General features: G+C 48.1%; 1 protein-coding gene across 6 annotated transcripts in view; it reads left to right on the top strand.

Annotated features, from left to right (window-relative positions):
* Window positions 1-12655, top strand: part of SHROOM3 (shroom family member 3) — a 132535-nt gene extending 119880 nt beyond the window's left edge. For all 6 annotated transcript variants that reach the window (XM_071744137.1, XM_071744139.1, XM_071744138.1 and 3 more), the window contains 6 exons: window positions 605-681; window positions 4077-4982; window positions 5949-6467; window positions 7281-7431; window positions 10776-11048; window positions 11677-12655. In XM_071744137.1, coding sequence (XP_071600238.1) covers window positions 605-681; window positions 4077-4982; window positions 5949-6467; window positions 7281-7431; window positions 10776-11048; window positions 11677-12039 — 2289 coding nt within the window. In that variant the 3' untranslated portion in view covers window positions 12040-12655. The remainder of the gene's footprint in view (window positions 1-604; window positions 682-4076; window positions 4983-5948; window positions 6468-7280; window positions 7432-10775; window positions 11049-11676) is intronic.
* Window positions 12656-13890: the final 1235 nt, after the last annotated feature.

The following is a 13890-nucleotide window of genomic DNA, read 5'->3' as shown; positions in this document are numbered from 1 at the left end:
TCTTAGAGGGAAGCATCAGTGCTTTGGTATTTTTTATATTTATTTGACCTCACCTGGAGTGCTGTGTCCAGCTCTGGGGCCCTCAGAACAGGAAGGACATGGACCTGATGGAGAGAGTCCAGATGGGAGCTATGAAAATGATTGGGGGGGCTGGAACCCCTCTCCCCTGGAGCCAGGCTGAGGGAGCTGGGGGTGTTCAGCCTGGAGAAGAGAAGGCTCTGGGGACACCTAACAGGGACCTTCCAGTGTCTGAAGGGGCTGCAGGAAAGCTGAGAGGGACCTGGAGTGATGGGATGAGGGGCAATGGTTTTAAATTAGAGAAGAGTGGATTGAACTGGATGTCAGGAACAAGTTCTGTGCCAGGAGGGCAGTGGAACCATGGCCCAGGGTGCCCAGGGAGGGGGTTGAGGCCTCATCCCTGGAGATGTTCAAGGTGAGGCTTGAGGAGGCTCTGAGCAACCTGATCTGGGTGAGGTGTCCCTGATACTGCAGGGGTTGGACTGGGTGACCTGGAGAGGTCCCTTCCAACCCAAACCATTCTAGGATTGTGATTTTTTTTTTTTTTTGCTTTCTGCTCACTGGTTATACTGTTCTTGCACTTCAGGACCTGCTGAGGAGGGAAAGCAGTGAATTTGGCCCCATGCTGAGAGATCCTTTCTACCTGGTCAGCACAGGAGCCAGGTAGGTGTTTAATAATGTCCCCTTCATCACTCCAGAATCAGCTCTTGCCACCCCTCTGCCAGCAGCAGTTGTCATGCATTGTCTGTGTAAACAGATGGATTGTGACAAACTCTAGAAAGCATCTGCATGGGCACAGTTCTGGGTGTGCTGTGCCCAGCAGAGTCAGGAGGAGTAAGTTGCTGTGAATTTGTTTTTTCCACTATGGGCATTAATTCACTCTCAAGTCCTCCTCACGTCATCTTGGAGCCTGTTTCTGCAGCACATTTCCAATTATGTACCTTCCAAACTGGGGCTGACCTGCTGCTAGAACTCACAGCAAGAAGCTGTCATAACTGAAGGCTTCTAAAGGAGGAAAATACCTCAGTGGCCCACTCTGCTTCTCTCCAGTTCAGGGTTCTGCCTCCCCCAGAGCAAGTGAACATTTGTGTGGATTAAAGCTGGGATATTCTTGCTGAGTTGGTAGCTTGCAGTGAGGCTTCTTTCCTTCCTGCAGGCAACAGGAGAGAGAGAAATGTTCTTAAAAATAGAAAAAGTGTAATCCCAAAATTCACAATATCAGGACTTACATAACTATCCACTTAACAGTGGGTTGTTTTGAAGCTAACTTGAACTGAAGTTGATCTCTTTGTATTTACATTTAAATAATAAATAGATGCTTGCCCTAAGCTCTGAGTGCCCAAACAGCTAACTCAAATTACAGTAAAAACCATCAAGAGGGACTAAAAGAATTATTCACAAAGGAGCTCTGTTCCTCTCCAGCTTGCAGTAAATGTCATCCCACTCTGCAGTCACAGTGGGAGTGAGCTCTGCTGTCTCCCAGGGTTTTACTGTGCAGCTCTGGGTCAGAGAGTGACAGCTAGAGGTAGAGGAAGCTCCCAGTCTGGCTGGAATTTTGGCCCTAAAGAAGACAGAAGTGCTGCTTCAGGGGGACTCAGTCTGGTCCAGGCAAACCCTTTTATTGTTTAAAACATCCCTGTTTACTTTGACTGATAATAACTTTTTTTATTTTTTTGTCCTAAGAGAACAATTCAGCTGTTTGAGTTTTCACCCTGCCATTCTCATTTTGCCATTCTCAATAACTGCTTGCTGCTTCCTTTTTTATTCCCCCAACCTATTTTCCAAGTAACAAGATGAAACACCCAGACTGAAAACAAGTTTATTGGGGCACAAAATGTAGGTTTCTTGATTTCATGCTTCACTGCACAAAGATTATTGGTACTAACTTACCAGTTTTATGATGCATCCTACACACTCTGCAAGCACGTTTTTACTGAGAGATGTGAAGTCTTTTTTCCCTTTATCAGAATTGGATTTCCCAAAAGATAGAACAAAAGGATGGGAGAAGACAGGAAAAAGCCCTTGGCTCTGAGGACACAGGGTCCCACTACCCAGGCTGCAGACCACTCCCTATGACCCTCAGCTGCTGAGTGATTTTTCTTACATTGTTGAATCCAAAGTGATCTGAAAGAGAATGAGCAGGAGTGTTGGAAGTCAGGGCACTCTGAGCAGGGACTGCTGAAGCCAGTAGGTGTTTGACATTTAATTCTCAGTGAGAGCAAGATCTGAATCCTCCACAGACTGAAAGGAACAGGTAGACCAGGACCTTAACCATGTGCCAAAGATTCACAGGAGTTCCACTGTTAGGATACTGTGGAACATTCCCCTGCCCCAGTGTGAATATTTCAGTCTGGGTCATAGGGGATTATTGTAGCACCTTTAATCCATCCCTCAAGAGATGCAGTTTTTCTCTGTCTTGTGCCTGTCAGCCCCAAAGAGCTGGTGGTGTAGCCAGGCTTCTCACATGTAACCATCACCATGCTGCCACTGCCTGCAGCACACTCCATGCCCAGGCCCTTCAGGGAAGGCAGTAGCAGGCACTAGAAATTGTGCTTCCAGGTTTCCTGGGGACACAGCTGCCTCATGTGCTGGAGGGGAGGTGGGAACATCCCCAACACCTCTCTTGCTCCAGGAGGAAAGCTGTCAAAGGGTGAAGGTACAGAAGCCCTGGTCAGGAATCCCCTGGTGCTGTGTAAGTGCTGTGTAAGTCTCTGTTACAGAGCTCTGTGCTCCTGCTCTGCTCCCCAGGTGTCTGTCCTACACCAGCTGTCTTGGAAGCACTGTGGGGAATGGTTGTTGCTCCACCAGTTTTAGAAACTGCAATTGCTTCCACAGTAGGAGAGATCTTTCAATTAGAGAATTACCATCTGGAGTTTCTGACAAACACTGAGCATCTGAAAAGAATACACAGTGCTACTGTCCAGGAACCACAGACAATATCAAGAGCAGTCTGTCTGGGAAGTGTCCCCACCTCCAGGCAAAGGCTGCCAAACTCTATTCTTGGTTACACCAGAAGAAAGCTGGAAGGACCCATGTCTTTGATGGACTTACTCCTAATTGGTACCAGTACATCTGAGAGCAAATCTGGGGCAAAAGTCTCAAACATCAACCACAGGCAGTGCTGGATTATTTGAACATTGTGACTCAAGAACAGAAAGTACATTGGCAGTAGAGCTTCATTGTATTTTATTGTTTCATGGGATGGCCTCATGTTCTCAGGCCATCTCCTCTTGCATGTCCTAGCACTGTTATTACTGCTCTCTCTGTTTTCCAGCTGTACAGCAGCACAGGCAAGCAGGGTTGGGATCCTGAGCAGGATCCTCACTTCAAAGGCCCAACACTGTTTCTCAGACTAACATGAGAACATCTTAAAAGACCTGGGAGGAATAATTTAATCTGCAGCTGTAACATCCCTTTGCAGTTGAAGTGTATTGGCATTGGGCTTTTTAACACCTGGCTGTCTGAGTGAAGATCTTTTTTCTAACAAGATTCCAAGCTCGTAAGAGCTTTTAAAATTTTTTTTCTCCACAGTCTATATAGTGCATTTTTTGGCTTCACTTGGTTCTCAGAGACAGTTGGATCATGCTGATGGCATCTCTCCAAAAGAAGCAGATAATGTTAAGGGAATTTTTGGCCTGTAAAGCTGAAATTCTCCAAATTATCAGCAACTGAGAGTGGAGTTTGATGGCAGATAATGTCACGTGGTCTTTTTTCCAGCAGTCACTACTAGTCCCATCTGTAACAAACAAAATTCAAAGCAAAGCTGGAAAGGAAGCCAGGCACATAGGTTTTCCTAATTTTTTTTGTTCTATTATCTATATTGCTGTGATGCTTGCTAGAGGTGTGCACATGTGTGTGCCCTGAAAATGATGGGAGATGGGGAGCAGGAACAGATCTGGCTCTGTGTCCCTTAGTGGACTGGTGCACAGTCACACCTCCCCTAATTCAGCAGGCTTCTGATATGCTTGCATAATTTGCTCATTAAGGAGGTGCACAATAGCTTTTCTTGCTCATTGATTGATGATGAATTTTATCATGGTCTGTCTCTTGGTTTTTAGGTCTTTCAGCAAGCAAGAAAGAAGCCACTCTGAAAAAACATCGTTCTTACGTTATTACCCCCACCCTCAGCCCAGCAGTGAGGTTCTCTCTGCCTCCAGCACACTGACTGAGAACCACAAGCTCTCAGAACTTCCCAGGCCAGACAGCAGGACTTCTGCATTTGTTCCATCCCCAGCAGAGGCCAGGAGTCACTATCCTGAGCAAAAGCAAGGCTCTAAGCCCTTGTTCCTTAACCTTACCCCTTCTGGGTCTGGCCAGGCCTCCTCTAACACACCCGGCCAGGCTCCCTCTGACTTCCAGGGTGCAGGTGACAGCCAGGCTCTGAGGCAGCACCATGCCAAAGGAGATGCTGTTCCCCCTGAGGGCAGCACTCACACTCGGGCAGAGTCTTTGGATGCTGAGACTCCCACGGAAGAGATGCTGTGGAAAAGGAAAGCTTCACAGGGGCTGCTTCACAGGTCCCTCCCACCCAAAGTGCTGTGGGCTCACTCAGTCAAAGACAACAGCTCCCCGAGGGCTGTGGTGGCTCCTCCAGAAGCTGGGCTGAAGTTCTCCCAGAGGTGGCAGTCCCTGCCAAGGCAGAGCAGCACTTCTTCTGACCCAGAGACTCCTTCTCCCCAGGGGATAAACCATCTCCGGATCTCAGAGTCAGGCCTGCAGCTCACTCCCCCCCCACGGCTGCAGGATGATGAAGATGACGAGGTGTTTGTCATGCCTTCCCAGCCCACTGCTGCCACTCCACCCTTCTCACCCCCACTGCCATCCCATCCTCTTCCTGAGCTGAGCTTTTGCACGTCTGCCAAGGGCACAGAGGAATTCCCACCTCCTCCCCCAGCGGCGGGGCTGGAGGGGAATGGGGCAGCTGGAGACAAATCCACCAGGCTCACAGAGGAGGCCAGAGTGAGGTAAGGGAGGCTGTAACGTGGTGCCTCAGGCATGGCAGGGCCATATACAGTAAGATATGCAGGGCTCCAGACAAATGTGAGTGACCTCCCCATCTCTGCGTGCTGTGGCACCCACCCACAGCTGCTGGGAAGCCTGCAGAGCAGTGCTGGAGTTCTGAGGGGACAGATGGACTCACTGCTGCTGCCAAGAGGGCTGCCAAATGGTGTGGCCAAGGCACAAAGCAAGAAGGCAAAAGGTTTTGTGGCCCATCAGCAGATGCACTGACAGGTGCTCTGTAAGTGAGGCAGAGAGTTGTGGGTGAGAATCTATCTTGGTCTCATCCTCCCTGCAGTCAGCCCCTGGATTTCAGTGGAATTCCTTCTTACTCCAGCATGAAGAGTTAAAATGGCTGCTGTGTCCTTGCAGTTGCTGGGTTTTCAGAGAGAACTATGAAAATCCACGATGGTTTTTCCAAACCCTTAAAGAGTTTCCCAGAATGTATTTTTGACCTGGCACAAAATAATGCTGTTATGAAACAGTGACCATCTGCCAAGGAGTGACAACGTAAATATGTCACAGTCACACTCCATAGTGAATTTTTCCTGAAGGGTAAGTCTTTGGGCTGGGTGCCCAGCTGGTTTAACTCTGCACAGCTTCCCCTGCTCCCCAGGAGCTGTTCTGATTTCCATCCTGGGAGAAGCTGCTCAGGATGGTACTTCCAGGTGGTGAGACTCATCCTGTGAGCAGAAAACAAGCTAGCTTGTCACCCACTAGTTTTCTGTGTTGGAACAACAGAACAGCAGTGTCCAGTTTGAGAGGACAATGTGCTTCTGGTGCCAGTAGCTTCAGGCCTCTCTGTGTCAAAGTAAGAGACAAAAATAAGTGAGAGAGAAGGAAAACTTACTTGTTTTAGCTCTTCACCATGTGTTCACAATGGTCCTGTGTGATAAGTTTATCCTAATCTCACTGAATTTTTCTGTCCATAGCACCTTCAAAAGCTTTCCCAAAGCCTTGATGGAGAGAGAGATACCAGGGTTGGGCACCAGTACTGGGGAAAAGAACTGGGCCCCCTCCCCAGCTGCCCCCCAGAGGACCAGCTCACCATCTGCTGTGGACAAGCAGCACCAGGTACCTGCTGCTTCTGAAGGGCCTCAAAGTGCTGACAGACAGTCTGTAACTCAACATGAAGGCAGCCACAGAGAGCCACAAATCATCCCTGGGGAGTCAGAAAATGGCACCCTGGACCCTGGGTCACTCAGTACTGCACCTCCTGTAAAGACAAAGAAAAAGACCCCAGAGGATATTAAATCAGAGGCTCTAGCTAAAGAAATTGTCCATAAAGATAAGTCTTTGGCTGATATCCTGGATCCAGATTCCAAAATGAAGACAACCATGGATTTAATGGAAGGGCTTTTCCCCACTGGAACCAGCTTGCTGAAGGAGCACAACATGAAAAGGAAGAAGACACAGCAGACACCCAGCAGGGCAGTAGCTGAAGATGATGTGTAAGCACTTCTTGTTTGGGTCATGGGCTAATGTGGCACTTGTTGCTTGCTTGTGTTTAAGCACAAAGCTGTGCTGAGTTTTTCTGCATCTGTTCAGGTGGATGCTGGCAGAGAGTGAGTTTCTCAGCTCCTGAGTGTGGGGACTGGCAGGGCAGTTCTGAATGCCCTTTCTCTGAGCTGGGCTGGATGCCTGGCCCTTCAGCTCACCTCTCTGGAATGTGCAGAAGGTGATCCTGAGCTTGGGCAGAAACTGAGCCCTCTCTGGAGATGTTATTTGATTTTGCTATTTTAACTTTTGTAATCTGAAGCAGTTCAGTCCAGAGCACAGAGATATGAGGGTAAATTCAGGACCAAAACAGTGACAGGCAGAAAGATTTTGGAGGGAGGTACCCTCCTTATTACAGAGGGATGCAAAGATTAGCCCAAGTCCTCCAGTGTGGGGGTTATTTTAAGACTGAGATTCCCAAGTGACAGCTGGAGAACCATACTGAACTCAGTTGTAATGTGTCATGCCAGACAAGATGGTCAGGGCCATGGCCAGCTGAGCTGTGCTGATTTACCTTCAGCAGGGAGCAGCTGCCTGGCAGAGCTGTTACCCAAGAACCTTTAAGCAGAGCAGCTGCACTGTGCTGCACACAGGAGGGATGTGAAAGCAGCTGACATGCACCCTCTGATGGCAGGAATTGGCCATTTCCTTTGTGATTAATCACTCCCAGAAGGTACCAAAGAGGGAGTGCTGCAAACACACGGATCTAAGCATGGGGAAACGTCAGGCTGAGACTGAACTCCTCCTTTTTCTTCTCTGTGGTGTAGGAGAGAAGAAAAGGAAGCTCCTGTAGCCCTGGTTGGATGTCCTGCCTATTATAATGTTTCTGCACCCAAAGCAGAACTGCTGAATAAAATCAAGGATTTGCCAGAAGAAGTAGGTGAGGAAGAGGAGCTGCTGGACATCAATGAGAAGAAGGTAAATCCAGTGCACACCACCATTTGCTGGTTACGTGCCTGAAGTAATAATCAGCCCTAGAGTAAAGTCATTTTATTGATTGATGTCAGCTGATGTCAGCTTTTGGCTGTCCCAGGGTGAGTGGGTGCATTTAGACCACCCTGTGAAGCTTTGTTTGGGTGTCCCAGGTGGAGTGAAGAGAGGTAATCTAAGTATTCACTCCAAATTTGAGTACAAATTCTGCCCAGCCCTGAGGCAGGCCTGGATTATGCCACATGCTCAGCATGGAGGTTGTAAGAGGCAGTCCCTGTCCTGCAGCAAGGAGGGAAAAGGGAGAGGTGAGGTGACTTGAGCAAGGACAGTTTGGGTTAGAAACAGAAGGAGAGTCTGCCTGCTGACTGCACTGTCTGGGTGCATCAGGTTTTGCCCTAGGATTTTCCTCTCCAGTGAAAGCACATTATGTATTTTTCCTGCTGTCTGCACTCACTGCCTCCAAAGAAACACCAGTTACTCTTTTTCCCCCACACTTCATTGTCCCACTGACCAGCTGAAAGCCATGGGCACCTCAGCAGCTCAGCCAGCACAGCCTCCATGGGATGACTTGGGTGGGAGAGGAGGAGGAAACATTTTCCCCTCTTATTGCAGCCACATTGCACTGAGGAATGGCCCCGTAGGCTTGGGTGCTCTTGTCTTCCAGGGCTTTTGCAGGGCCTTGTAATTTGCCCCTGTGGTTATCCCACACTGGTTACCTGGTAATTACAGACATGCTACACAGCTCAGAAACCCCAAGGAGCTACAGGCAGGTACTTGCCTGTCTGTGCCTCCCTTCACACACCTACTGCCAAAACAGCCAGCACTGCACAACTGCAAAAACATCCTACATTGCACTGGACAGGGAGAGATCCAAAACATCCTACACTGCACTGGACAGAGATCCAAAACATCCTACATTGCACTGGACAGAGATCCAAAACATCCTACACTGCACTGGACAGGGAGAGATCCAAAACACCCTACACTGCACTGGACAGAGAGAGATCCAAAACATCCTACACTGCACTGGACAGAGATCCAAAACATCCTACATTGCACTGGACAGGGAACCAAAACATCCTACACTGCACTGGACAGAGTAGCATGGCCAATATTTCATGCTGTTTGTACAACATCAGTTTTAACATACTGAGGAATACAAATATTGGTGCAAGTGCCAGATGCTGCAAGTAGAGTCCTTAATTATTTCACAGAAATCAGGCAGGGGTTTAAAGAAAAGCTGCCAAGCTCAGCCCCTCTGTCAAAGTGCAGAGGATTTGTGTGTCTCCAGCACAAATCCACATTCTCTGTGGGTCCTCATCCCCATGCCAGGTTTAAAACAGCAGAGAGAAGGTGTGAGGCTGAGTGATACCAGCAAGTATGCAGTTTGTCAGCAGCCCTGGCCTGGGGAGTTCACCTCTGTCTTCCACACTGCCTTATTGGTTTTGTTCTCAGATTTTATCTGCAAAGCAAAAATCTGCTCCATACGAGGCTTTAATACAGTGACAGAGAGGATGGGACCTGCATCAAACCTCTCTGTAACACATCAGAGAATCCCAGACTGGTTACTGGTTTGGGTTGGAAGAGACCTCAAAGCTCATCCAGTCCCAACCCCCTGCATGGGCAGGGACACCTCCCACCAGCCCAGGTTGCTCCAAGCCCCATCCAACCTGGACTTGGACACTGCCAGGGATGGGGCAGCCACAGCTTCCTTGGGCAACCTGGGCCAGGGGCTCAGCACCCTCAAATTAAAGAATTTCTTCCTAATGTTCAACCTAAATCTCCCCTCTTCAGGTTTGAAGGGGGAACAACTGCCACTTGTGCACAGCTCAGTCCTCCAGAAAACCTCTGGAGGTTAATGCCAGACTTTGTGTCCAGCCAGAGAACAGCTACAGAGCCTCCCCCCTGGGAACTCTAATCATTAAAAACAGATCCCTTCTTATGCTCCTCAGGATTTGATCCACCAATCAGCTGATAAGGACCTTGGATCTTTATTTTGAAGCTGACATTAGCATAACAGGCACTGAAAAGGGCAAGAGTTGGTTCTTGGCTTAGGGTGTTAACTGTCCTCTTGAGGGGAGAATCCAAGGAAAGGAGTTTTCCTGGTCATTCCTTATCCAGGTTGGGTTTAATACCACCTTTGCTCTCCTCTCCCCTGCACTACACTGCTACCAAACACTCTGACTTAGCAAGCACTCCTGGTGCCTGGTGGCACACGTTGAAGAGAACATTACTTGCATTTTATTCAGCTTTTGCACATGGGTGTAAGCAGCCACAGCCCCGTGTGCTCCAGAGGCAGAGTGTACCCTCTAGTGGTGTCTGCCCAACCCGTGCTGCTCATCCCGGCTCCGACCCGCCCTCCCCCTGAGCCCACCTTCCCCCGGGGATTGCTGCCGGCCCTGGTGCAAAGGAGACTGAGTTACTCAGCTCTGAGATACTATTTTCAGGCAACCTTGTGACTGACTTCAGTTTCATCCTGCAGTGTTCGGTGCAGAGTAAATTAACATACAGATAATGGTGCTTCAGCAGTGCCTGAAGTAGAGAGACTGAAAACACCCAGCCCCTGGATGAAGAGCTTTTCCCAGCTCTCTGCTCTCCATTCTGACTAAATGGAAGGAAGAAGTGCAAGCCCCAGGCAACAGACTTTGGCTTTTGCATATGTCTTTCCCCTAAATTCTAACACAAATGAGGTTCTCCAGCACTTGTGCAGCACGGCTGTTTCTGGAGTAACCAAACCCTGGGGGCTTCCTTTTCTTTGGAGGTAAAACAGTTGCCAGCATTTGCACAAAATGGGTGTGGGCCCTCCATGGCTTTGCTCAGTCTTTAAGTAAATTTATAGCATCTTTGGTGTAAATGCTCTCTTGATGCCTCTCTGAGTGAGGCAGTGCCTGCAGGGGATGGGGGGTTGTGGTCATGGGTGAATTTGAGGCTTGCACCTCAACACTGAGCCCCGTTATTTTGTACAGTTCTGGGCTTTAATGAAGCATAACATCCAAAGCCAAAATTTCAGGCTGTGGCAGGGAAGATGCAGGAGATGTGGCTGTAGCTCTTTTCACTCAGAGACTTTAAAGAACCTGCATCCTTCAGCTGTAGGTAGCTGGGTATCAGAATATGGCACACCCAATCAGATGATGATGGTAGAACAAATATATCTGCATTCAGTCTGATCAGGTGATCAGATTATCACCTGGATGTGGAATTCCAAAGCTTTCTCTGTTTCCTCCTTAATGGCTTCTTTGTCAGTGACTTGATCCTGCTGCTCAGGAACTGTAGCCATATCCTCTTGTCATCATCCATATGACCAATGTGGCAATGTGTTCCCCTTCCTTCAGGCTGAGCTCATTGGGAGCTTGACCCACAAACTGGAAATCCTGAAGGAAGCCAAGGAGGACCTGCTTGCAGACATCAAGATGAACAATGCTCTGGGAGAGGAGGTGGAGCTGTTGATCAGCCAGCTGTGCAAACCCAACGAGTTTGACAAGTACAAGATGTTCATTGGTGACTTGGATAAGGTGGTGAACCTCCTGCTCTCCCTCTCGGGGCGCCTGGCCCGGGTAGAGAATGTTCTGAGTAGTCTGGGGGAGAATGCCAGCAGTGAGGAGCGGGTAGGTATCTGCACAGCCACTGAGCCTTGGCCTTCTGGGGGGTGCAGGACAGCAGCAGGCACCTGAATGTGTTTGTACAAGCTGGGACCTCCAAAGGCTCCCAGTAGATAACTACGAGCAGTAGCAAACGCAGTTCTGTCCCTGGGAATCTTGACTGCAGTTTGTATAAATGTCTCAGATCCTGCAGTTTTTGTCTCAACACAGAAGAGCCAGTTGAGGACAGCATGTCTGTGACTGTGGCTGGAGGCCAGGCTCTGTGGTGGATGTGTTGTGCACCAACCCCCTGCCTTTTGCCTCAGTTGAAGCCACGTGGTAACGTTCTTTGGGTGGCTGTGAGAAACAAGGCCAGGTTGTCCTGGTAGTTGTTGCTTCCAAGGAAGTTTTACTGACTTCCTGGGAGCACTTTCTGCCCCCGTTGACTAGAACATTCAGTTTGATTCAGCTGGAGTCACATTCAATCCATAATGAGGAATTCTTCCTTCTCTCATGGGGTTTTGACTGCATGTCTGGGGGAGCAGCAGCCATCCCACCTTCCCAGGGGTGGCAAACCTGGCGTTGGGGGGAAGAAGGGGGCAGATCAGGGAATTAGGGGCTACTGATACTGAAGTGCTCTCTCTGGTGTGTGCAGAGTTCCCTGAATGAGAAGAGGAAAGTGCTGGCTGGCCAGCACGAAGATGCCCGGGAGCTGAAGGAAAACCTTGACCGTCGAGAACGGGTGGTCTTGGAGATCCTGAGCAATTACCTCTCTGAGGAGCAGCTCCAGGATTACCAGCACTTTGTCAAGATGAAGTCTGCACTCCTCATAGAGCAGCGAGAGCTGGATGATAAAATCAAACTGGGTCAGGAGCAGCTCAAGTGCCTGATGGAAAGCCTCCCCACAGAGTTCACGCCCAGGGATGCAGCAGCAGCAGCTGCCCTGGCTGCAGCACTCGCTACCTCTGCTGGGCTGGGTGGTAAAACACCTCCAGCAGTCTCCTCTTCCTCACTCTAACCTTTCCCAAGTGGGCCTGGGAATGTCCTCCTGCTTGAGTCTGTTTAGTCCAGGTACTTGGCAGCTGGTTCTCTACAAAGACAACAGAGTTTTGAAACAAGATTTTAATGAAGGAAAAACAAATAGCAATAATAAAGGTTCTACTCTCCTTTCCTTCCACCTCTGCTTCTTGGAAATTTAAATTGATGTGGAGGGAAGCCTCCTCCTGCCAGAGATGAGGAAGACTCTCACAAGAATGAAACACATTACCTTTAATGAAAAAACATGACCTCTCTTCCCTCCCTTTCCTGCCAACTTGGCACCTCATTAAATAATGAAGGAGCTAAAAGAATGAAGCCTTAAAAATAAAACCTACCCATTCTACTGAACATTATTGATATTTATATTTTTTAAAGAACAAGACAGAATGTGTAAGTTTTTGTACATATTCTAATCAGTTTCTTAATTCTACCTTGTTCTGTAAGTAGAAAAGACATTTAATTTTGTATTTTGTGAAAACCTTAACAAAAAGAGGGAACCCCAAAGATAGCAATGCATTAGCTTGGAAAATCTCCTTGTGGTTTTGTTGCTGTTGTTGTTGTTTTTTAATATAATAAAGGGCTACCAGAAGCTTCAACCTGTTTCAACACATGCTAAGTATACCATGAAGTGGCCTTGTGAAGATTTGACCAGGAAGATACAGTCTGTCCTCTTTTGGATCTTGTGATCCACTGATTCTGGAGGTGAAAGAATCTGCATCTTATGAGAACCTGTATCTCAGGAGTTCCAGGTTATCATGAAATGAGGAATTTGGGTCTGGACTCACTGTGGGAGCATTTGGGGGAGTCTGTCTTTGGTTTGAATGATCTTACCTTGTGATCTGTGTTACTGTAGCAGCCTGAATGCATTTCTGTGAGCTGTGAAAGGCATCTCTAAGGATGGTTCTTTGTGAAACACGTCATCTACACAAGGACTTTCTTCATACCTCATTTGTCTGAACTCAGTTCATCAGAAATTATTTTACAAGCTAGAGGAGGCATTAAGCTGAAATCCATTATTCTCTTCCTACCCCAGAAATCCTGCATGTGTCATGATCATGCCACGTGCCCTGGTTAGATAGACAAGAACCCACCCCAGAGACTATTGGATTATTTCCTGCTGAGGGCACCCTGCAGTAATGAAATTGCCCAGCTGAACTTTACCATATCAAATGGCTGAGTGCTGGAGGATTGGTGCCAGTCTGCAGGCAGAAAAGCAGATTGGGGCAGACTCCCTTTTCCTGTGGGGAACATGCTTTCCTCTCTGAGCTGCTTCACCAGTTGAATGAAATGGTTAGAAGCTGCCTCCACAGGTTACCACCCCAGCTGATCACCCAGATTTGGGTCATCTCTCTTCTGACCTTGCTGAGACCCAAGGTTCTTTCTCCACAGTGTTGCATTTTCATCCCACCCTAGCTCCAGGACCAGAGCAGATGTAGTTTTTCAATCCATTCATTTTGGATTTCAGCTCTAGCATGTCTGAAAATTACAACAGTCGTTGCTTTCAGTGCTGGCTTTAAAGCTCCCCTTTTTTTTTTCTTCCCAATACTTCATATCATAGCTCTCCCACCAGCAGCTTGGCAGACTAAAGAAAATACCAATGCCCTTCTGTTGTTCTAAGCATCAATTCTCCACACCCAACAGAAAATCTACCTGGTCTGGGAATGCTTTTTGAAGCAGCAAGCCAATTACTTGTGATGACAGCAAACATAACATTTTCATTACTTCTGAGCTTGAACAGTGTTCAGCCTCATACAGCATTTCATGAGTACTCTTAAGTAGAGGAGCTGATTTTTATGCTTTAACAGCTGAACAGAAACAAAACTGTGGGGAA

Source organism: Heliangelus exortis, chromosome 4 (assembly GCF_036169615.1).
Source record: "Heliangelus exortis chromosome 4, bHelExo1.hap1, whole genome shotgun sequence".
Classification (NCBI taxonomy): Eukaryota; Metazoa; Chordata; class Aves; order Apodiformes; family Trochilidae; genus Heliangelus; species Heliangelus exortis.
Note: the sequence above shows the minus strand (reverse complement) of the source record. Positions and strands in the feature narration are given on the sequence as shown.